Raw genomic sequence first — 25,632 nt, 5'->3', positions numbered from 1 at the left:
ATTAAATTGTTAATGTCCAGGACCTGTCCTCCATACGAAAGGTGAGGCTGGGCTCTCTTCCACCTCCTCAATCTTTTTTGCACCCGTTCAGCAACACCATCGCAGTTTTTCTGGCCGTATTGTGGAGACCCCAGAAAACCTCCAAGATATTTATCACCTTCATCCACCCATTTTACCTTTGGAGGAAGATGTACTGGTGGGATTCATGTCATTCCAGGTAGATTGCTTCTTACACAGGGAATCCATAGATAAAGCTTTTATTTTTTTCCAGTTACACTTTCAAGATGAAGCTGAACAAAACAATTTGAAACACCTGACAAGAGCGGTAATGTCATTGTCATCCTTTACAACCACCGAGACATCTTCCGCATCTCCTGATAAAATAACTGAAGGGTACTCAGGAGATATAACCACTCCAGTGAGGTTCTTCCTGAGTAACACGAGAAGTGGTTCAAACACAAGGGTGAATAATAAGCCAGAGACTGGGCAGCCTTGCCTTCCCCCCTCTGTACCTGCATGGGGAAATAAGCTCATTGGTTACCTCAACTATACTGGATATATTATTATATAATAAGGCAATGTAAGTCCTGAAATTAGTCCCGAATCCATAAACTTCCAACACATGATACAGAAAGCCATTGTCCATACTATAAAAACCTTTTCAAAATCAAGAAAAATGAAACCAAAGTCAATCTGTACACAATTACCCTCCATCAAGTCTCATGAAAAAAATGTTATCATATCGAGATATGTCCGGGATACAATAACTCTGATCAGGATGAACCAGGTCACCGATTACTTTTGTTATTCGATTTGCCAAGGATTTGGAAAGGATTTCAGAATCAGTGCAGAGCAAAGAGACAGGTGTCCCATTATTCATGTGTCGCAAGTCACCAGCCTTTGGAAGGAGGGACATTACCACTCTTCTCTGGCTTGGAGGCAGTTCTCCATCAACAAAGTCGATTCCAAGACATTAATCAGTTCTGTGCCGAACAGGCCCCAAAATTCCACACAAAATTCAGCCGGCACGCCATCAATTCCTGGAGCACTTCCTGAGTCCATTCCAGCTAAGACTTGGGTTAACTCCTCCAGTGTAATTGGTGAGTCCAAGTCTCGACGCTGGGGCTCAGTTAGAGAGGAGAGGTGAGAGGACGATTGTTTCATAATTTCAACACAAACAATTTGTTTTGGAAAGAGATTGGAGAAGAAATCCTTCACACACAACCTTATGTCACTGGGATTAACAACAACTCCGTTGGAGACATCAACAGAAAAGATAGTATTGGGTGACTTACTGGAGGAATGTAACCAAAAGAAAGATTTACTCGCGGTATCTAATACCTTTAAGTATTAAACCCTCAGTTTGAGTTACAACCCAGCTGCTTTCTCTTGGATTAACTCTCTTAACTGAGTCTTCTTTTCTCGTAATAATTGATCATTTCCTTCATTATTAATTCTCGCCAGTTTATTTTCTCGGTGTACAATGTAAGCTTCTTCACAAGCCATTTTTATATTCTTAACATTTGTAGTGTTTGCCCTGAACTGCTGACAAAACACCCTAATCTGGGTTTTTGTATTTTCCGACCATAAATCCACTGACGAAAAAGAGGGTTTTCTTAGGATTTGGTTAGTCCAGAAAACTTGGAAAGCTTCTTTAAATAGATCATCTTCTGGAAGATTGGTATTCAATTTCCAATATGCACTTCAACGTATTGATTGAGGGGAAAAAACAACCCCGTGTTTACTCAGTGATGATCTGAGAATATAGATGGAGAGAAATCTGGAGAGACCACAGTGTTCCTAAAGTGAGTTTATTTACCATCGGTCAAGTCTGGTCAAGGAAAACCTCCCTCTGTTGAGACGGCTCCACGTAACCTGGGATTCATGGGGGTAAAGTACCCTCCATACATCGAACAAACCAACCCGAGAAAAGAAAAGCGATAAATCACTACAACATTCGGGATGAGGTTCTGGTGTGTTCCTATCCATTCCGGGTTCAAAGGTCCATTTAAAATAACCTCCAATACAAACACAGAGACTTAAATCAACCACCTGAAAGTGATTGATCACAGACACGAAGAAATCTCTCCGTTCTGTGCTCCCACTAGGACTCGGTACAAACACATTAAATAATACACCCAGCGGGTTTGACGGTCAGCTCGGATACCAAACTTGATGTAACTGAGTGTTAATCATCCTTTGTGACCACGGAAAGTGAAAACAGAATTTAAATTAAATTTAAAATAAACACCTGAGGCCACTCGAAGTAAAAATCTCCATATTCTCGGAATCATTCCCAACATCATTATACAATTTTCAAACCCGTGTTTATATCCGTGAAATAATCACTGTGAGTGTGTGTATTTAATGGTGTATCCAGGACAGAGCCGGACCCCAACTAAAAAGGACCCTCGGACCACGGACAAGATCAATCACTCGCTGTCTGCACGTCTGTGCGGCGTCACGTGACCAGCCAGCTCGCCATCCGATGAAATACCAGAAATAACAAAATCTTAAAACGTCCGTTTTTCACCAGAATTCTTTCACATCCTTGTAGAATACATCTACAAACAATCTAATATATAAATATTAATCTCACAGACGATCCGAATAAGCAGTCCTTCAGGAGGACACGTTACGAGGTGAAGCAGTGAACCGAAAGCATGTGGTGTCCCTTCCAGAGTGTCACGGTTATTTGAATTTAATATATTTTCCTCATGAAAAGTTTGTTTCTGAGCGGATTTGCACGAAAATTATCTTCATTAAACGTGTAGATCCACCAGAAGGTCCAAAAAGTGAAAACAGAAATCAACTCGAACTTAAGACATCCTCGTTATATGTCATGGAAACGGATGGAAGGCCATGGAAGGTTCCCCTCGCTTCAATCCATTCCACACAGACCGAGGATATAAACATTCAATTTTCACCAAACTTGATGTAACCGAGTGTTAATCACCCTTAGTGACGATGAAAAGTGAAAACAGAATTTAACTTTCTCTTGTGTGTTTCCATCATTTCCATGGAGGTCGTGATGCTCAGTGGGAGTTGAAATGTTGGTTTCACACTCTTGTGGAGCCTTATCTGTCGATTCAATCGGAGATCACGGAGTAATATTTCAAATTTGCATCGGTGAAGGGGGCACTGAAGAGGGACGTGTTAAACACTGTCTGATCGTTCACAGAACTTAGTGATGGTAACAGTTCATTTGGGGGTTTAACACTTTCTTTAACATCACTAACTATTTCACCGAAACAACAATTTATAATCTCAGAAATAATCTGCAAACTTTGTGATGTATTTTCCTCAACTCCAGGACCGACTTCACGATCTTTTTTCCCAATAAAGGTAGAAACACGAGGAACACATTGAGGTGTATTTTCAGCGACACTGTCCTTCTCCAATACCACCTTCTTCACACAACCGAGAGAAACACGAACAGCTGATACTCTCCGTTTATTTGAAGTAATAATAGGATCCTCAATCATTACTTCACCACGTGACGAATCAGCAGGAATAGTCGACAAGTTTGGATTTACCTCATTTACCGTAACGGGAAGTGAAATACTATCGTTCTCAACACTGAGTACCGGGGTAGCGATTTCAAACTACCCCTCCTTCATCCGACCCCCTCCTTCATCTTACCCCCTCCTTCATCCGACCCCCTCCTTCATCCTACCCCCTCCTTCATCCTACCCCCTCCTTCATCCGACCCCCTCCTTCATCGTACCCCCTCCTTCATCCTACACCCTCCTTCATCCGACCCCCTCCTTCATCCTACACCCTCCTTCATCCTACCCCTCCTTCATCCTACCCCCTCCTTCATCCGACCCCCTCCTTCATCCTACCCCCTCCTTCATCCGACCCCCTCCTTCATCCTACCCCCTCCTTCATCCTACCCCTCCTTCATCCGACCCCCTCCTTCATCCTGCCCCTCCTTCATCCTTCCTCCTCCTTCATCCTACGCCCTCCTTCATCCGACCCCCTCCTTCATCTTACCCCTCCTTCATCCTACCCCCTCCTTCATCCGACCCCCTCCTTCATCCTACGTCCTCCTTCATCCTACCCCCTCCTTCATCTTACCCCCTCCTTCATCCTACCCCTCCTTCATCCTACCCCTCCTTCATCCTACCCCCTCCTTCATCCTACCCCTCCTTCATCCTACCCCTCCTTCATCCCACCCCTCCTTCATCCGACCCCCTCCTTCATCCTACCCCCTCCTTCATCATTCCCTCTACGATTTCAGATTACTCCCCTCAAAACATTTATTTATGTATTTTTAGATCCTCGTGGAGGATCTCTAAGTCTTACTCACGTTGTTGTTCTTCATCTTCTTCTTGTGGACTTTTTTGTTTCAGACCCTTCACTTTTCATTGAAACTTCCTGAAACTTGATATACACATGTAAAAATTCCCTGCACAGACAGTAACCATCTCCCATTTTAAAAAAATTCCTCCTGGAAAAAAAGTTATGACGTCAAAATATCTCCGCTAATGGAAATCGCCTCAAAAATTATCTCCGAAACTCGGCAAGCTTTTTCAATTCTGTTTGCGGGAATCGAACAGGGCATTAGCAGAGATTAATTACCGCACATATGATCCGTCATTATGACGTCATATCAATTTTTATGACGTCATTCCTATTTTTTGACATTTTTTGTTTCACAACTCAGAGTTTTCATCGGATCTTCGTGAAACTTGCCATGTATATCCAGAAAGCCCACGCGTAGGCAGTAACCATCTCCGATTTTGGAAATTCTTCCTATGAAAAAAAGTTGACGTCATAATATCGCCGCTAATGGAAATCGCCTGTACCATTATCTCCGAAACTAGGCAAGCTGTTTGAATTTTGTTTGTAGGAATCAAGCCGGGCATTAGCACAGATAATTTATCGCAAACCTGATACATCACTATGACGTCATATTCGTTTTATAACGTCATCATTAAGAGGACGAGGATCTTAGCTCATTTGAGCTTGTTATTTACAAAAAATAGTGTTTTAATTGACATTGAAAACTTATTAGAGAAAAACCATTGACCACATGAAAGTCTTCAAAGAGTTTGCAATGAATTTTGATTTTATTATGAATGATTTTATTTTAATATTGTTATTAATTGAAATCAATATTTCTCATATTTATAGTTTTTGCCGTATTTTTATAATATCCTTCTTCGATATAGTTGATACAAACAGACATACTGGTATATCTTTTTAACCAACTCAGACTATATTTACAATTATGGTAACAACGCAATAAAATCAATGTATAAGAAAGGCAATGAAAACAGCTTACACATGACCACTTGTGGAAGGTGGGGATATCTGAAGCCACAAAACTCAGGCCACCACACAACTCCTTGCCAAGATATCTATTGTTCCATCTGACAAACTGCCTGTAGCTGGTATATTTGTATCGTCCGCACAAAGGAAATAATAGCAATCGCTCTTTGAGACGGAGCTGTGGTTTTAATACAATTAACATTTTTGTTACATTTTTTTATGTTTCCAGACTTTGAGATGAGCTTTCAATCTTGTATGTTTTACGTGTTCTATTCAATAAACGTATCATGAGTTGTGGGTATAAGAATTTATCATTTCAGCTAAATCAGGGAGGGGGGTAATATGAAATCGGGTTCAGGCTATCCCCGGGGGTAACTTGAAATCGATTTCAGATTACCGGGAGGTAACTTGAAAGGGGGGTAGCTTGAAGTCTTTACACCGGGGTATTGTTATCATTGGTCTCACTGCAAGCGGGAACAGCAGTAACAGTTAAACCAACGGGATTCACTTCAGTCTTTTCAATGTGGTTTGCGGTATTTATATCCTTTTTACAATCCACATCGACATGACCATTTTCACCACACTTTAAACACCAAACTTTCGGGGAGAAACGTTTCACATGACCAAAGGTTCCACAGAGAAAGCACATTAACGAGGCCGACATTTGATACTGGTGATCATTGAGATTTACCTTGAACGAAATGTTCAACCCCGTGTCGCCGCCACCATCGGGAAGTACCTGTACACCTGTCGATGAAAACTCATTACGTGTTTTATCCTCTTGTGACTGCTCCTTAGATGGATCATTGACATTCTCGAGACAACTGTTCCATCACGACACAGGACAGACAATAATACGTCATTCGGGAAGAATGGTGGAGCATTAGACACAACAATTTTAACTGTAGGAGTATCCATGGGGGAAGCTAACATAAAAACACCTTTATCGGTGGTTAACCCCTCATTCACAACATCGTGAACAGATTTTTCATGAGACACGAACCCAACAACTTTCTGATTCATTCGCGACTCAGCGTGAACATGTTCAAACCCGATTATATTCCCGACTGCAAGGACGACGTCCTCAGTGAGGATTCCTTCTGGTGGAACACACACGAACACGTGTTTCCGTATTAAATTATCAAACACCTCATACCGAGGACGTGTATTCACAATAACGTCGATTTAACTTACACCTCTTTGCTCAGATCAGGAAAGAAGGTCAAAACTAAGCGAAACAAAATAAATTAATAATGAAACAAAACGTTAATGAAGCCTCATCAACACTGGGTCGGTCACACCCAAGTCGGCTCACTCAAACTCTTTCTCTCTCTCAAGGACAGATGGTGAAGAAACCACAACGAGACAGAAAAAAGGATAACAAACACAGCAGGATAGAAGGAGGAGAAGGAAAGACTGGATGGGAGATGGGACGCAGGAAGGAGAAAACCACACTCACCACAGTAAAACTCACCACCGGACAGAGCAGCTGCAGCAATCGAACATGACACCACACCCAACCAACGAAAGACCACCAGGTGTGGGGTGGGGGGCGAGAGGGGGAGGGAGAGAGAGAGAGAGACAGAGAGGGAGATGTACAGAAAGAGAGAGACAGAGAGAGAGACAGACAGAGACAGACAGAGACAGACAGAGACAGAGAGACAGACAGAGAAAGACACAGAGCCAGAGACTTGACTTTTATGTCCTGTTATTACAATATTAGAAAAGAAAGTAGTTTTTTTAACAATCCAATCAGGATATAAGGAAACCAGTTATAAACCATGATATTCAAGAAGAAAACATCAACAACAAGAGGTTAAATTACCAAAGTCATCACAAAGTAAATTATTAGAAGTTTAAAGATGGAGCACCAAACGTCCATCAGATATTTCACAAAAGTCATAATTTACACACCACCATGTCTCAAAAAGATCAAGTGATCGAGAAAGAGTACAAGAGCGAAATTCAAGTTTTATCTGGCTTTCACAAAGTCCTCTCAACGTTGCTTCCATACAAATCGTTGCTTCCATCATCTGTTCCATACAAATCATTCTTTATCCTTGATTCTCTTGTTTTGTTTTATGGGGAGATTAGAAATGCTTGGAGGAGTTACGATGCGAACCTGCTAAATGAAGAGTGCCCATGGAACAGGGATATTCTGGAGGCAGTCGAGCCGGTGCAGGGCCACCACCTGAGATAAAGAATGAATGAGTGAAGAAAGCCATCAATGAAATGAAGAATGGTGAAGGGGCGAGCAGCATTGGTATTGGTGCAGAGATGCTGAAGGCATCTGGTGATATTGGAATGAATTTAATTACTAAATTGATAAATGTAATTATGAGGGAGATATCTGTCCCAGATGATTGGTTGAACAGTGTGAAGGTGGATATTTTTGAAGGGAAATGTGATGTCTTAGTTCAGAGCAACTATTGGGGTCGGAATTTGCTGGACCATAGAATGAAAGTGGTCGAGAGAGTCATGGATACATCAATAAGAGAGAGTGTTAATGTACATGAAATGGAAATTGCTTTCATGCCATGAAGGGGCACAAGAGACCAGACAGAGTGAAACCAGACAGAGACTTACACAGCGTGTTTAAGAGGGGTTCAAGGGATAGGGCATATAAGGCACCTGAAAGTGGACAGCCCTGTCTTACACCTCTTTCAGCACAAAAAAGGACGCAAGTTCATTGTTAATATTAAGTAGAGCAAATATATAAGAATAACATAAATAGTCACATGACAAAATAAAAGATCCAAAACCAAATCGTTTTAAACTTCTGACAAGTGTTCATGAGAAACATCATCAAAACCCTTCTTCTGGTCAAGGAAAACGAGGCGAACACCTTCATGAGAAATGTCACAAACATCAATCAAATCACGGATAACAGAAACGTTGTAACGGATACGATAACCAGGAACACAATAGGTTTTATCCATGTTTATAATGTCCTTTAAGGCCCGGTCACACCTTGACGTTTTAGCCAACGTATTCCGATTTTTGAATTTTTTTTCTAAAACGCTGGCACACGTTGAATACGTAATGGGCAAGTTTTGATAACATTGAGAGCACGCTGAAAAACACTGCCATACGTCGTTGTACGCTGGCTTTAAATGTTGTACTTTTCGGTTGTCCTCAAATTTTTTCATGCTTGAAATTTCACGACGTATGCCGGCGTATGACTCACACGTTCCGCTACGCTGGCCACAAGTTGTATGCACGGTCTGCGATCGTTGACAGACGTCAACACATGCTACTTGTAAGTTAATCATAAGTTGAGACCCGCCAAGGTAATGTTTAGCGTTCCCGAAACTTATTTCTAACCTATGATTAACGTGTTGTTGGCACGTTACGCGATCGTTGCCACACATCGACAGACGTTACTTTTAAGTTACTCATAGGCTGAAAGACGTCGGTATAATGGATCGTCCTTGCGTCAGCGTCCACGGCTACGGCCAGGACACTTATTTGCAGCATTCTTCAAACTTTTCTTCGGCATGACGAGGATGTTCACACTTCGATGTCTAGCTTGGCTATGATTCCAATTGTCCATCGGCAGCGTCTATTTAAAATAGTCGAGTTTGAGCGTTTTAACACGTTCAGAAGAAACGCTTCAAATTTCAAAACCCCAGCGTCAAAAAACAAAGGCGAGTGACAGCAATTTAAATCGTTCATTGTAAACAATGAAAATAGCTGAGTGGTACCGTTTAAAAGTCGTTGAGTGTAAAAAAAATCCAATTGTTGAGCGCAAGCGTCTACTTTCAATAGTGGAGATGCAGCCATTTAAATCGTTGAGTGGCAGCCTATGAATAGCAAACCCCACGTCACCGGCAAAGATAAACTGCCGCATGATATGGATAAGTTAGGCTATCGTTGGGCATAGTTTGTGAACGCCGGCTTCACGATAATTATTCGTTGGTATATCGTATCTATAAGCAATCAAAGCGCTCTATGCACATTATTAGTTCATTGTGCATTTGTCCAACCCGTTATCAATAGACCTGAATCGTAAAAACAAGCTATAGCTCATTGTTGAAAAAGCCCCATAAAAAATTAGCCGCGAAGAACTTCGAACAATGGTGAAAAGATGTCTCCTACCCGTGGACACGCGACGCAAGGAGGATCCATCATAACCCACACCCTCCCCCTCATACTCACCTACTACTGCCAACATGAACAAACTAATACTAATACTAATACTGATACTGTACTGATACTGATACTGTTACTGCTGACATGGACATCGACTCAAAAAGGACTCGAAAACACTGTTGGGTTCCCCTTTTATGAGCAGCATTTTTCTATACCAATTCCCAAAACTGCTGGGAACACGTCTTTATATGGCAGTTGTAAGCTAGAAACACATTCATTTATTTTTTTTTGTCGACCGGAAGACGTCATTGGAATACGTCTACATACGTCGATGTGTGTTGGGACTACGTAAAGAATTGGTTCAAAGCACGTCAAACATAAGTTAGAAATAAGTTTCGTGTAAAAAAGACATTACCGCGACGTGTTTCGACTTATGAGTAGCTTATAAGTAGCCTTTGTGGACGTGTGTAAGCGTCCACATATCGTGTGTAAAACTTATCCCCATCGCATGCGGAACGTGTGTCATACGCCGAGTACGTCGTAAAATTTTGAACATGTTTAAAATTTCTTGACGTACTCTACTTACTACGACGTATGATAGCGTACTTTAGCGTTGTACTCACGTATACCAAACTTACTCATACCGTATTTGACGTGCCCCAACGTTTTAGACACATTTTTCTGAGGTCAGCATACGCTGGCAAGATCGCCAAGGTGTGACCGCGATGTTGTCACTTCCATTTCTACGGCAGTTATTATTCGAATCGTTGTGCGTCAGCCTTTTAATAGGCTACGTCACGACATCGTCGGCGATGCGTGCAACGCGCTATGCCAAAGTTTGACTACCGTTGGGCATCGGTTGTGTAGGCCGACAACAGGTTCAGCATTCGTTGGTATAAGTTATCTATAACACAACGAAACGTTCTGTGTCCGTTACCAATGCGTTATACATAAGACCAAGTCGCTATGAATACGTCCGAATCTTTAAAAAAAAAACATCAAAAGTTCAACGTAAGCCAGCGTTTTACATACATTTTAATACTTTGCCATCGCTGGCTAAAACGTCAAGGTGTGACAGGGCCTTTAGGAAGGGGGAAAAGCGTGAAGCAATATCCTGGGAAAAGATCTTATAGTCCGTGCACAGTCACGACACCGGTCTCCACTGTGAAATGAGCAAAGGATCATCTTTCTTGGGAAGAAAGGTAAGTACTGCCCACCTGCAGATCAATGGGAGTTCATTCTTTTTAAGATTCTTCTGGAACACCGAGAGCAGTTCGGGGCCAATGAGGACCCAGAAAGATTCAAAAAATTCTGCTGGCAATCCGTCAATGCCAGAGATGATTTTCCTTTGCCAAGGCTCTTTAGCGTGATGGAGAGTTCCTCAAGAGTGTGGTTTCTCCCGGCTCTGCCTTTATTCTGGGGTTCAGGTGGAAATACCATCAAACAAATGGGAGACACCATTTAAATCAACCTCAGTTGTCTGAAAACAGGTGAGAGAAAAAAATTTATCTTCCCTCTTGATTCCTTAAAGGTGAGTGATGCAGAGGTGTCAGTGTGTTTTTGGATGGTAATTTGAGGGTAAAGAACCTTCGACTCAAAATGGAAGAAAAACCAACCAGGTTGGTGTGTCCAGAAGGTTGAGATGTTTAAAGTACAATGTTGTTAATGCTCCTTGTGTTTGGTTCCCAATCATTGTGTTAAGGAATTCCTTCTTCTCCTTCAGTCTCAGTATTTGTTGGGGTGGGAGGGGGGGAGGGATAATTTTTCCGTTTTCTTTGGATCTGCAGAATTTCCTTTTTCAAAATGAACTTTGTTCTACGTTCTTCTTGTGTTGCTAAAGGCCCGGTCACACCGTGACGTTTTAGCCAGCGATGGCAACGTATTAAAATGTATGTAAAACACTGGCTGACGTTGAACTTTTGATGTTTTTTTTTTAAGATTCGGACGTATTCATAACGAGTTGGTCGTATGCATAACATATTAGTTATGGGCACAGAACGTTTCGTTGTGTCATAGATAACTTATACCAACGAATGCTGACCTGCTGTCGGCCTACACAACCGATGCCCAACGATAGTCTAACTTCGGCATAGCGCGTTGCACGCATCGCCGACGATGTCGTGACGTAGCCTATTAAAAGGCTGACGCACAACGATTTGAATCATAACTGCCGTAGAAATGGAAGTGACAACATCGCGGTCACACCTTGGCGATCTTGCCAGTGTATGCCGACCTAAGAAAAATGTGTCTAAAACGTTGGGGCACGTCAAATACGGTATGAGTAAGTTTGGTATACGTGAGTACAACGCTAAAGTACGCTATCATACGTCGTAGTAAGTAGAGTCCGTCAAGAAATTTTAAACATGTTCAAAATTTTACGACGTACTCGGCGTATGACACACGTTCCGCATGCGATGGGGATAAGTTTTACACACGAAATGCGGACGCTTACACACGTCCACAAACGCTACTTATAAGCTACTCATAAGTCGAAACACGTCGCGGTAATGTCTTTTTTACGCGCAACTTATTTCTAACTTATGTTTGACGTGCTTTGAACCAATTCTTTACGTAGTCCCAACACACATCGACGTATGTAGACGTATTCCAATGACGTCTTCCGGTCGACAAAAAAAAAAAGTGAATGTGTTTCTAGCTTACAACTGCCATATAAAGACGTGTTCGCAGCGGTTTTGGGAATTGGTATATAAAAATGCTGCTCATAAAAGGGGAACCCAACAGTGTTTTCGAGTCCTTTTTGAGTCGATGTCCATGTCAGCAGTATCAGTATCAGTATCAGTATCAGTATTAGTATTAGTAGTAGTTTGTTCATGTTGGCAGTAGTAGGTGAGTGTGAGGGGGAGGGTGTGGGTTATGATGGATCCTCCTTGCGTCCGCGTGTCCACGGGTAGGTTCATAGGCTGCCTCTCAACGATTTAAATGGCTGCATCTCCACTATTGAAAGTAGACGCTTGTGCTCAACAATTGGATTTTTTTTACACTCAACGACTTTTAAACGGTACCACTCAACTATTTTCATTGTTTACAATGAACGATTTAAATTGCTGTCACTCGCCTTTGTTTTTTGACGCTGGGGTTTGGAAATTTGAAGCGTTTCTATTGAACGTGCTAAATCGCTCAAACCCCACTATTGAAAGTAGACGCTTGCGCTCAACAATTGGATTTTTTTTACACTCAACGACTTTTAAACGGTACCACTCAGCTATTTTCATTGTTTACAATGAACGATTTAAATTGCTGTCACTCGCCTTTGTTTTTTTTTTTGTTTGTTTGTTTTTGACGCTGGGGTTTGGAAATTTGAAGCGTTTCTTCTGAACGTGTTAAAACGCTCAAACTCGACTATTTTAAATAGACGCTGCCGATGGACAATTGGAATCATAGCCAAGCTCGACATCGAAGTGTGAACATCCTCGTCATGCCGAAGAAAAGTTTGAAGAATGCTGCAAATAAGTGTCCTGGCCGTGGCCGTGGACGCTGACGCAAGGACGATCCATTATACCGACGTCTTTCAGCCTATGAGTAACTTAAAAGTAACGTCTGTCGATGTGTGGCAACGATCGCGTAACGTGCCAACAACACGTTAATCATAGGTTAGAAATAAGTTTCGGGTACGCTAAACATTACCTCGGCGTGTCTCAACGTATGATTAACTTACAAGTAGCATGTGTTGACGTCTGTCAACGATCGCAGACCGTGCATACAACTTGTGGCCAGCATAGCGGAACGTGTGAGTCATACGCCGGCATACGTCGTGAAATTTCAAGCATGAAAAAATTTGAGAACAACCAAAAAGTACAACGTTTAAAGCCAGCGTACAACGACTATGGCAGTGTTTTTCAGCGTGCTCTCAATGTTATCAAAACTTACCCATAACGTATTGAACGTGTGCCAGCGTTTTAGAAAAAAAATTCAAAAAATCGGCATACGTTGGCTAAAACGTCAAGGTGTGACCGGGCCTTAAGAAACAACATTTTTGGGAAATGTTCCCAAATTGTTCCTTGGTATGATCCCAGCATAACCCCTGATTTATATACTGATGTTATTGATTTACAAAAACAGACCAAACATCTTTAAACGTGGTCCGAAAAGAGGGGGTTTCTAAAATGGTGACATTTAGTTTCCAGAATGGCTGATTATTCAAAGATATCTGTGGGTGTTAACTCACAGTAATCAAGTGGTGATCTGAAAAACCGGATGGGGAAATTCCTGTGGTGGGGAAGAGATTGACAAAGGGTGAATTTATATCGATCCGTTGAAGCCGAGCTGAGGATACCTGGATATTTGTAACCTGACACCAGGTAAACCGATGGGTCATGGGGTTTTGTTAACACCAGAGATCATGGAATCTAAAATATCTTATTACATTGGTTAGTAATTTAGCCGGTCTGGGATGGGGTTCCACACCGTTTCTGTCCAGATTCGGTTGTAGAGTACAATTAAAATGACCCGCCATGATAACACACCTTTGTAAACACATTTCCCTCATATAAGACCCTGACCTGGTGTGGAAGCGTTGTTGGTCCATCCTGTTTTGAAGGAGTATAAAACATTCAATAATGTAAAATTAATGTTATTAGTGGTAAACTTGTGGGACCTGAAGTGTCCTGGGTTTATATTCTGAAAGGAAATATCTGATGGATGGAAAAGGGGGTTCAACAGAAAATCAACCTCAGCAGGACGGGGATTGGAATCTCTGAAAAAACTGATCGTTTTTATGATGGGGTTCCATTCTACACGGGATGATGGAGTAGTGTGGGTCTCTTGTAAGAAAAGTACATCTTGTTTCCATTGTAGTGTGGGGTTAACCACTTGAATTTTACACGGCTGACTCGCTCCACCATTGATATTTAAACTACCAAAGATCATTGTTTGAGTTCATCTTTTGTTTTCACAACGTACTTCTTTAACCTGGTACACTGAGGTTCAGTGAAGTGGTGCTGGCTCGGCCGGTGGATCATGTTCCTCTCGGATTTGATAAACCCGTGCAGGTCAGGAAAATGATCTATCTTGATATCGATGTCTTTTACTGAAAGTGTGGTTCAGGATTTACAAAATTTGGGTTGTTGATAGGTTTGATTCGTTTGTTGTGGGGAAAACCTCAATTTCATGAGATTCCCCTTCAGACATGTCGGAACCACAATCCGGGAAAATTTCAATTACTGGTTCGTCAGGATGTGGAGTAACTTGTGGTGTGTTGGTGTCAGCCTGCTCTATATGAATAGGAGAACGAGGGGGAAGAGGAATTGGAGGAACCTCGGGTGGTGTGGGGGGAATGGGGGAATCTGTGAGAGGTTGGATAATTTCAGGTTCTTCTTCAGTTTTATTGATGTGTTCAAACACGTGATGTAAAACAGCTGGCACGGACACTGTTGGGGTTTGAAGGTCGTTATTTGGTAAATTAGGGCATTGTTAAGAAGGGGGGAGAGGGGGCACTGAGGGAATGATTTGTTTTTTTCCTTTTATTTTTTTAATGGAGTCTCCATGGAGTTCGTCCTCGTTCACAAGAGAGGGAGACGGAACAGTTTTACTTTTAATGTTTTCCAGAGATGGAGTATAATTTACCTCCATAGCATTTTGGGGGCACATCTCAGGTACAGGTAGAGAGTCTGCATTCTCATGTGCGAGGGATTCGTACCGGTTGCTCGTCATCGTCTGGTCAGAGAGAAACGATCCCGGTGTTTCTGACTCGATAATTCCCACCTTCTCTTTACGAGGTGTTGATGAATCTTGAGGAGTTTTCCTCTTCCTCAATGAGGAAACGAGTGTAAAACCGTCACAGATGTTCATATTATCAGGAGGGTTTGAGTTTGATATTGTATCTTCTGTCGCAGTAACCGGGGTCGTGTTCATGACAATGTTGGGAGTTGGAGGTGAAGCAGTGTTTGCGGGAGAGGATATCTGATACCGATTTGGGACAGAAACGTTGAAATATCCGAAGTTTCCAGAAGTTAATCATTTAACGTTTCCGTTGATGAGTAGTCTGGATAATCGTGGTTATTGATACGAAATTTAAAAACTACGTTTTATACTTTATCAGCGTTCGATCTGGAAAGTACAATGTACACGTCGCTGGAAGGACACGATGTGATTCACCTGTTCGTTCCGAAAGCCCAGAGGTGACATTTTGATCTGGGACACGACAGGACCAAACCGAGACAGGACCACAAACAGTGCCTCACACTTTATAAATGGCGGGACAATTGATATAACTATCTTTACATCTGGGGGGTCGAGGGGGAGAAACCAGTCTGAAGTGTCCGTTGTCTGTGGACAAACCAGACACTTATAATTGTTGAAATGGAGGGACTGGGTTATAATCCCACAATTATATAATAGTTTATGCAGAGGGTCTTTGTTATCATCCTAGAATTATATAATTGTTTTTTGAGAGGGACTGGGTTATGATCCCATAATTATGTCATGGTTTATGTGGAGGGACAGGGTTGTTCTCCCATAATTATGGAGTTGTTTATGGAGAGGGACTGGGTTATAATCCCATAATTATGTCATGGTTTATGTGGATGGTCTGGGTTATAATCTCATAATTATGTCACGGTTTATGTGGAGGGACTGGTTGTAATCACATAATTATATAATTGTTTATGGAGAGTGACTACGTTGTAATCCCATAATTATGTAATTGTTTATGTAGAGGAACTGGGTTATTATCCCATAATTATACATTTGTTTATGGAGAGGGACTGGTTTATAATCCCATAATTATATAATTGTTTATGGAGAGGGACTGGATTATAATCCCATCATTATATAATTGTTTTTGTGGAGGGACTGGATTATAATCCCATCATTATCTGGTGTTGATATGATTTATAAACATAACTATTGAAATGGTGAAAGTATTCCCAAGGTTCTCCATGTTGTTAACAGAATGATAATCTCAGGGTTTTTCTCTTTCCCTCCTTTACCATCAGTTTGAGTGGGAATCCCATCGGTGATGAGGGATTGGAGGAGTTGATGGAGGGTCTGAAATCACAAACAAAGTTACGAATCCTCAAGTGAGTGGGAAGGGGATTTTGGGGGGGAAATAAAAACATCATGACATCATACTCCCTCATTGTGTCCCTGACGTTCTCCAGGTGAACCATGACCTCCATTATTAACCTTTGGTTGAACTTTGTAATTCACTTGTGTTCAGAGAGGGGAATGGAAGGGACAGCTGGTTCTGTGTGGGGATCATTGGGGTGAATGAATAAGAATGAGGAACAATGATTGAAACACCAATCGTGTGAATGATAAACGGCTTCACATAAATCATTCTGAACATTCACGGTTTCATTCTCTTGTGGTGAAGGTTCGTAAATGTAAAAAGGAACGAAAAATGTTCTCTGAGATCACGTGATCGATATGTTTGTGGACCTTGGTAAATGATGGTTAAAGTGAAGATGAAGTTGTAACGGTGAAGAAGAAGAAAACATCAAGTTGGACCTGAACTCTCAACGTGACGTTTGTGGATCAGTTTGGGTCCAAACCCCGAATGATCCATTTACACCATTTAAACACCAACGTTGGATCCGTGGTGTGGAACTCAGGTGATCGTACCACGTGGTGCCGATGGTGCACCTTCCGAGAGGGGGGGAGGGTGGGGGGTTGTTCCAGGGTGTAATGGGAGAGGGGGCTGTAATGGGGTGTAATAGGAGTATTTTGGGGGGATTGATCTTATTTTAACCAGAGTTGGTGTCAAAGCCACCCAATGCTCACCTGTTTATACATTTATCGTTTTTAAAAGACGAGTCTAATAATATTTTACGTAAAGCATTGCAGTGAAGTCTGATCCAAATAATTTTAAAGCAATATATGTATTTGTATATTGTAATCAGTAAAAATAATGTGGGAGATAAAACATTAGAAAGGAAATAACTTGCACCAAAAACTTTAACATTTTCACGCTCACGCCGGGGGTATCGCAATAGATCTCTGTTCTTCGAACACGCGAACTAAAAACGAGAAAACTTCGAATGAAGAGATCGTTTGGACCGTCATGTCTGTGCCGCATCTTTATCGTTTTTTGACAACCTGGACGATCCACCTGCACACAGGTATCACCATGTACATGTAAAACAAACAAAGGTGTGTCACCACGCTGCAAAGGTAGAAAACACATCGGAAATTGCGGTGCTACGTGTGGTTGCAGACTGAGTGCCTCAACAACAATAGCCACAATATGTTTGATGAAGAAGAATCTGATAAAGATGAAAGTCACGGATATAAATAAACATCATGATGGAGGGGATTCGTGTACAAACTGTGATTTCGTTTCCTCCACAAACACACACACAGGGATATACAAACCAAATAACACTAAACATTACTTACTATATATTATGGGTCATCAAAATCATGATAACAATTATAATAATTACAAATATAATAATAATAATCATTATCACAATAATAGTTGTAGTGTCGGAATTTCTCCACATTTTGTGGCCATGGAATGAAAAACACCTGGTGTTGGCTTGGTGGTTTGGGAGATAGCTTGGTGGTTATGGTGTTGGCCTGGTGGTTTGGGTGTTGGCTTGGTGGTTAGGGTGGTGGCTTGGTGTTTGAGGTGGTGGCTTGTGATCCTCAGGTCCTGAGTCCAAGCCCTTGAACCGTGGAATTAACACCAGGGGGGTTGACTCAGCCTGTCATCCTTCTGAGGTCGATGAAATGAGTTCCAGTGCAGCAGCCAAAAGGCTCCACATGAAGTGAAGGGGAATCAACGGATTTATTTATCTGGTGCTGGTGTGGTGCAGGCATGATGGGCCGAATGGCCTCCTCGTGTGAAAAAATTTCCTTTTAATTCCTTGTAATAAAAAGGCTAAGGGGGGGGTGAGGAGGGGGGAAGGGGTTGAAGGGTGGGTAGGGGGTTTAGGGGTGGCGGTTTTTGGGGGTAGGAGGGTATTTTACATTGTAGTTTCCAATGTTTGATTGTTTTTGATATTTCACGAGAGTTTGATGTTATTGTATTCGGTAATAATAGAGGATTGTTCACCTGTATGAACCGTCCATATTGAACACACACGTGGTTAGTTATAAATAATTAAACTGGATCCCGACTGGGAAAATGAAATGTAATTAATAATATTTATTCATATTTGTGATTGTGATGATAATAAATGATCAGATATTTAAATACAGTAGACTTCGTGTCACTCGTCGCTTCGCCTAAGTTGGCAGTCCCGAATTTATCCAACAGTCCCGAATTTATCTCATGTTAAATCCCTTTGATAAAGGGTCATCCCTCTGTAAGTCGTCATCTCTAAGTCGTCACTTCGTCTAAGTCGTCAGATGTTGTCCATTCCCGCGAAAGGGAAACTCAAGTAAATTACCACGCCCAACTCGTCACATGGAACTGCTGTCTCGTGAGAAGCCTGATTTGATGGAATCGTGATGCTCGCTCATTGGTTTACACTGTACACCGCCAGTGATAGGCTATTTATAACTGCGCTGGGTTCAGCTCAGTCAGTGACCACGTTGATCGCACTGCAGGCAGGACGATGGCGACGAAGCGTAAGCTTACAACTAAAACCTACCAAGAAAAATACGAAATCAAGTTTTGTGAGGCAAACCCACTGATGAAGAAAACAGCCATAGCTGAGAAGTTCGACATCAAACGGCAGACATTGAATGATATCTTGAAGAATAAGGGCAAGATATTTGGACAAGTGGAGAAGATCGCGAGGCCGATGGTAAGTGTGAAACACGTGAAATGTTTTTTTTTCAAATGAAACATGTGAAAGATGACGCCACCTTTGAAGATGTCGATGACGCGCTCATCATCTGGTTTCGGCAAATGTCGGCTCAGCCACATATTCGGTGAAATGTTGCTGCTGAAGGCACGTAAATTCGCTGCGGACCTCGGGCATGATGATGCCGAGACCTTGCCGATGTACTGGAGAGACAGATTTAAAGTGAGGTGGGGAATCGGCAAGGTCAAGTAGTGCGGCGAATCAGGCGGCGTGGATTTGGCAGTGGTGCACGACTGGAAGGATGGCAAATTGAAAGACATCCTGGAAAGGTATCAGCCTTGGGACGTGTACAATGCCGATGAGACTGGGCTTTTCTGGCAGCTGCTGCCAGAAAAGTCTCTGGGGTTCGTTGGTCAATCCCATCATGGTGATAAGCAGGCGAAGATCTGTGTAACGTTGCTGGTTGGAGCGAACATGGATGGCACCAACAAGCTGCCTCTGTACGCAATCGGGAAAAGTAAGAATCCCCGAGCCTTCAAAAGTTTGAAGCACCTGCCTGTGGCCTACTCGGCGAATAAAAATGCGTGGATGACTTCTGCCCTGTTCGAACAATGGTTGGTGAAACTGAACCGTCGTATGTCACTTGAAAAACGCAAAATTGCGTCCGTAGTTGACAACTGCCTCGCTCACCCTGCATGTCAACTGGAGAACATAGAACTTGTATTCCTCCCACCCAATACTACCAGTCACACTCAACCAATGGATGGTGGCGTCATCAGAAACCTGAAACTTCACTACCGCCAGATCCTTGCCACACGTTGCCTAAATGCAGCAGATGAGGGAATCCCATTCAAATGGGATTTGCTGAATGCCCTGACAGCTGCCAAAACCGCATGGGGAAAGGTCTCCAATGCTACCATCGCGAACTGCTTCCGTTCGGTCGGATTCATCAATATGGATCGCAGCGCCCATGAAGTTGATGAGGAGAGCAATGACGACCATGGAAACCAGTTCCGCAACATCTGGGAAAGACTCGCTGAAATCTTTGGTTCAGACGTGATGCCCTCATTGGAAAAATTCATCAACGTGGACGCTTAATGAGGCAGCACCCAACAAATGACTGATGCAGAAATTGTGGATTCTGTGAAGAACGTCTCCGACGATACGGGTGGCGTGGACGATGTGGACATTGTTGATTTCGAGGACTCAGGGGAGACATACATTCCAAATGCGCCTCCAACTATTCGGGAGGCATTCAGCGCCCTGGATGTGATGCGCCGATACTGTCTTTCGGTGGAGGATTGCCCAGACAACATCATGGAATACAATGACCAGTTTGAGTCCTTTCTCATGCACCAGATGCCCAAGAGTTTGAGGCAGTCAAACATAACGGATTACTTCGCGAAGGAGTAAAGGATCGATCGAGCTAAGTGTTGAAGTCCGATCATGGTTTTATATTGGCTTGTTTTGTACATTACCGCACTCACTTACACATATGCATTGAGTGGTAATCATCACCACGATGACTGTGTGTCATGTAATTTGTCACCATACCATCACCGATGGTATATGAGTTGTCTCACAGTTGTTCATTATCTTTACTTTTGATAAAGTGATTCATGAATTCCATCTTTGCTTGATCACTTTCCAACTCACCAATGAACCCCCACCGATGCCCCGAGGATTGTGTTTCCCTTTTGGTACAATATCCGGCTTAGAGAATGTTGCGCCCTCTCACACGTACGTGTCCAGTCCACGCGCGACTTCATCCTTCACCCCACAGCCATCATAAATGTTCGCATACGCGTAAGTCGTCACACGTCTAAGTCGTCACTTTTTTCTCTGTCCCGATGGTGATGACTTACGAGTAGTCGACTGTATTGTTTCATTATTTCACGGAGTATCATCATTATGTCCATTTGGAAGAAATATCATCGTTTTGTATCATTATCAGTGGAATTATTTAATTTCGGGGTAAATTGAAAAAAGTCTCGAAAAACGTAATTGTTCCCGAACAGGTAGATTACGTCATAGTTTGGTAGTGTCCACCTCCAGAACGTGACACCCGGTCATGTCGAGTTCACGGGTCTCCTTCGTGTATTTATGATAATTTAAGGAATTTCCACCAATGTGTGAATGGAATTTATAAAATGGACCCCTGGTTCCCACACCAAGGGATGGGATGGGGAAATGCTGGGGGTACAACCCCCCATGTAAAATATCCCTTCTTGAAGAATAGTTATTGTAACAAAAACGCTGTTTGGACTGAGAACATGTGATGATCGATTGTGACGTAAACAAGGGGAGAAAGTAAACACTGAGGCGTTACTTGTCATCATTGATCAGCCACTCAGGGTCTTGAAACTCCGTCTTGGATCAAACAAGGAGATCAACCACTGATTTAGGTTCCTGGACAATCCTCTCTCCGTGTGTCTCCCTCTCCCTCCCTCAATGATTGAAAGTGAATTTATCCAGTTTTCCATCTCATTAGCTTCTTCAACAAACATTCAAACTTCACACAAACAAACCAAGTCAGCAGAACGAACCTCGCCACACCATTCCGTCTCCATTTCCCCCACCCCTCCCCATTCTGTCCCCATTTCCCCCACCCTGCCCCATTCCTTCCTCATTTCCCCCCACCCCTCCCGATTCCGTCCCCATTTCACCCCACCCCTCCCTATTCCCTCCTCATTTCCCCCACCCCTCCTTATTCCGTCCCCATTTCCCCCACCCCTCCCTATTCCGTCCCCATTTCCCCCACCCCTCTCCGTTCCATCCCCATTTCCACCCCCACCCCGTTCCATCCCCATTTCCCCCACCCCTCCCCATTCCGTTCCTATGTCCACCCCCCCTAGTCCGTCCCCATTTCCTCCCCCCCCCCCCCTGGTCCATCCCCATTTCCCCCTGTGAGGAGTGCTGTGGTATGGTCACATCCGATCCATAATTAATACAGATATATGAGTTCGATGTAGGGATTCGAACCCACTTTTACAATGCTCTGTAAATGCTTTGGGTTAACTCCCTGTGTTTTAGTGGCACGGTGTCCCAGCAAGTCAATCCACCCGATGCCCTCTAAAGATGCAGGCTGTGTTATTTCAGTGATAACGACCCGAGGAAAGCATTCCTGTAAATGCTGCCAGGCAGTCCATCATGGGCACATGGCTGCACCCGACTGGTAAACCCACATTCCACTTCTGAGAGGGCTGGGCTCTCACTGTGACACCAAAGCCAGGCCTGTCTTTCTCTTTAGATTAATGTGAACTTAAAAGGGATTTCTGTCTGTCCTGCAACCATTCCACAGTGATAAAACTTTTTGTACGTGGGAGAGGGACGAATGTTAGGCCCTGAAAAATGAGCTCTTGTCACACCAACTTGGGTTAAAGTATCACAAGAAATAGATTGGAATTAGAGAGAGATTGTAGAAAAGGGAGAGTTTTTGAATGGAAAACTCAGTGTGGTTTTGGGAGCTCTCCACTGTTGGTTGAGCTGGCAACACCAACTCCGCTGGCTGGCGTGTGGTCCTTCAATAAAGCTGCATTTTGGTGAATCCTCTTCGACTGACTCTCTTCATACCGGGCCGGAGAACGGAGTCTTCACCCCCCCCTCCCTTCCTCCCCCGTGAATATGATTCGAACCTGTTCACTGAGATGTTTTATTTATTTATTTATCTTTTCTCCAAAGTTGTTTCCACGATCCAGGGGACGATGTCTCACAGAAAGGAGGTTTGTACTGTGATCGGTCACGTGACCTTCAACCTGTTCATTTTCAGGTTATTTAATTATCTCTTAACCTGTAACAAAGAGCCTTCGACTAGAACTCGTTTATCCAGAACTTTCTGCTGATGTTTCTTTGTTTCACTCCTTGGAGTTTTTATCTCTTCACAGGTTATATCGATGTGACCTGAGCACCAAGTCTGGGCTCATCCTGAGGGACCTGAAGATCATCAACAACTTGGAGAAACTTGAGTGAGTACTGAACTGTTATTGAGGTTTTTGTACTTCTTCTTATTCTGTTTCCCTGAACACGGATTAGTGAATTCCCATCACAGGTTTATAAATAAACTCCATGTTTAATTTCCTGTAAACTCACCTTTTCCTCGTGCTGTGTTCGCGCGTTTTTGGAGTAGTGCGGCCTGTCATTTACACCACTCTTAAATTTACCTTCACGAGTGTTTGTAATTACACGATTCGAGTGTGTGAGTGATGCTGTGATTTAATTTACACTCTGAACACCATGAACACGTGATCGTTATAAGAGATGATGTGGGATTCATAGATTTCCTCCCTCGAGCTCGTTTTCCCGCCTTCCTGTCCCTCAGTTCCTGAAACCCTCCATGTTCGGTTCGTCCGTTTGGTCACGTGTTCACCATTTTGTGTGTGAATTGTTCCTCTGTAATAAGTGAACCCTTTGTGATCATCACTGGAAAGGGTCCGTGGTGTCGCGAGGTTGGTCGTGTGAACACAAGACGGAGGAAGGTCATCAGTGTTGAAGTAAAAATGGATGTTTTCGGACGGGATGAAAGAGATGATCGTACAGCTGATAGGAAGGTGAAGTTAAGACGTTTAACGTTAGTTGTTGGTGGTTTTGGAACTTCCGGAAGAGTTACAACCACCACAACATCAGAATGACCGGAGAGGATGCTGCTGCCCACACCGAGACCGCCGAGAAGGTTCCATGATGGAGGAAGGTGGATATTCTCCAAAACAAATGTTCAACATTGATGAGACGGGTCTGTTTTGGAAGAGGACGTCACGTGGGAGGTACATTTCTCGTGAGGAGAAGATCACACCTGGGGGGGTTAAAGGAGAGAAAGATCGCTTCACGCTGATGTTGGGAGGAGACGCTGAAGGTGATTGTACATTGAAACCGTTCATGGTTTACGATTCAGAAAATCCCAGGGATATACAGGGATATGTAAAAAATGTCTGCCTGTCCATCGGTATTCAAATACCAAAGGCTGGATAACAGGTATTCCGTGTGTAACAGGATTAAGTGGAGCTCGACCAAATCACGACAGGAACGGGAAATGGCGGGCCAGGAACTACTTTATTCCACACTACATATCAATACCCTCGGCTGTAAATCCACCACAACAAGTAAAATGTTTTGTGAATATTTTATCTCCGATCTTGTTACCGAGTTGAAGGAATATTGTGAGTCGGAGAATTTGAGTTTTATAATTCTCATCCTCCTCGATAATGCCCCAACTCATCCAACATCCATCCAGGACCAAACATGGAGATTGTGTTACTTCCACGGAACCACGACTTCTCAAATTGAACCCATGGACCAGGGAGTGATTGATACATTCAAGGCGTGTTATCTCCCCATAACATTTATAAACCTGGTGAAATCAACTGATAATAAGATGATTGTGAAGGAATTCTGGAAGGTCTTTACCATAAGGGATGTTCTCTGTGATGTTGAGGAGTCATGGAGGGAAATCACCCGTTCCTCCATGAATGGAGTATGGGGGAAAGTTTCCCCTCAATGTGTTCACGGCTTCAAGGGTTTCAACGTGAATAATGATTTCAAAATGGCCAACACTGTCAGATTTGATGAGGTGCACGAGGGTGATGTAGAGGAGTTGCTGGACTCGAACCTGGAGGAGCTCTCAACATCACTATCTTCGTCAAGGTCACGTGACACAGATGATCCCCCTCCTCTATAAGTCCTCCACCTCCTTCCCCTCAACACTTCCACAAACAACAACACATCAGCAGCAGCAGGGAACACAGTGTTAAATCCCCTTTATTTAATTTTTCTATGTTTAGTTGTTTATTAAATACAACAGCACACGCTAGTGTTTGCACAATGTTCCATTGTTTTTATCGTAAACATTACAATTTAAATATAATAATCCACTGTCATCATGAAAATAGAACAATAACAATGAGGACTGATGCAGCACTACCCAGAACCTTCACCTGCTACATGATTTATTTGGGGGAAATTATCTTCCCTCTCTTCACGACTATCTTCAAGAACACAATGATGGTGTAAATTAAGACGTTCCTGTAATTAGTTCAACATTTCATGGAAACAAATCAAACACTTCCTGTGTTTATATAATTATATAATTATTTATGGAGAGGGATGTGGTGAGGGTGATGTTGGAAGATCGAGGTGTGTTAACCACCGTGGGAAAACAATTTAACCAACATGGGAAAACAATTTAACCACCGTGGGAAAACAATTTGATCAACATGGGAAAACAATTTAACCAACATTGGAAAACAATTTAACCACCGTGGGAAAACGATTTAACCACCGTGGGGGAAAAAAAACCTTCTGAAGTAAGTAGAATGTGTCGTTTTGATTATTCACCTATCCTCCAGAGGAAAAGAGGGGTGAATGTCCAAAACGTCAGTTTGTCTTTTCTTCTCCCCTGTGGTGAACAAAGCTCGATCAACGTTCTGTTCATTCCGTCTATTTTGATTATGACGTCATTTTAATAAATAAATCAAATCTATTCATTAATTTCCTTCATTGACACTTTTATTTTATTGCTATCTGAGCCGACTCTTCGCTTCGCTGAAGGACCAATTAG

General features: G+C 42.7%; 2 protein-coding genes across 31 annotated transcripts in view; one reads left to right on the top strand and one right to left on the bottom strand.

The window, feature by feature from the left end:
- LOC147033690 (NACHT, LRR and PYD domains-containing protein 12-like) overlaps positions 1-25,632 on the bottom strand; it is a 1,146,930-nt gene that overhangs the window by 107,624 nt on the left and 1,013,674 nt on the right. The gene's annotated exons all lie outside the window — the stretch shown is intronic.
- The window catches only part of LOC147033697 (NACHT, LRR and PYD domains-containing protein 12-like), a 517,878-nt gene that overhangs the window by 285,225 nt on the left and 207,021 nt on the right, over positions 1-25,632 (top strand). For 7 of the 9 annotated variants that reach the window (XM_085871815.1, XM_085871814.1, XM_085871813.1 and 4 more), the window contains 2 exons: positions 16,323-16,406; positions 22,967-23,047. The exons of 1 other annotated variant lie outside the window; for it this stretch is intronic. In XM_085871815.1, coding sequence (XP_085727941.1) covers positions 16,323-16,406; positions 22,967-23,047 — 165 coding nt within the window. The remainder of the gene's footprint in view (positions 1-16,322; positions 16,407-22,966; positions 23,048-25,632) is intronic. One more of the 9 variants, XM_085871820.1, reaches the window with a different exon arrangement.

Source organism: Eptatretus burgeri, chromosome 2, assembly GCF_056783735.1.
Source record: "Eptatretus burgeri isolate ZD-2024b chromosome 2, Ebu_testis_v1, whole genome shotgun sequence".
NCBI classification, from domain to species: Eukaryota; Metazoa; Chordata; class Myxini; order Myxiniformes; family Myxinidae; genus Eptatretus; species Eptatretus burgeri.
The sequence above is the reverse complement of the archived record's forward strand: the minus strand, read 5'-3'. Positions and strand labels throughout refer to the sequence as shown.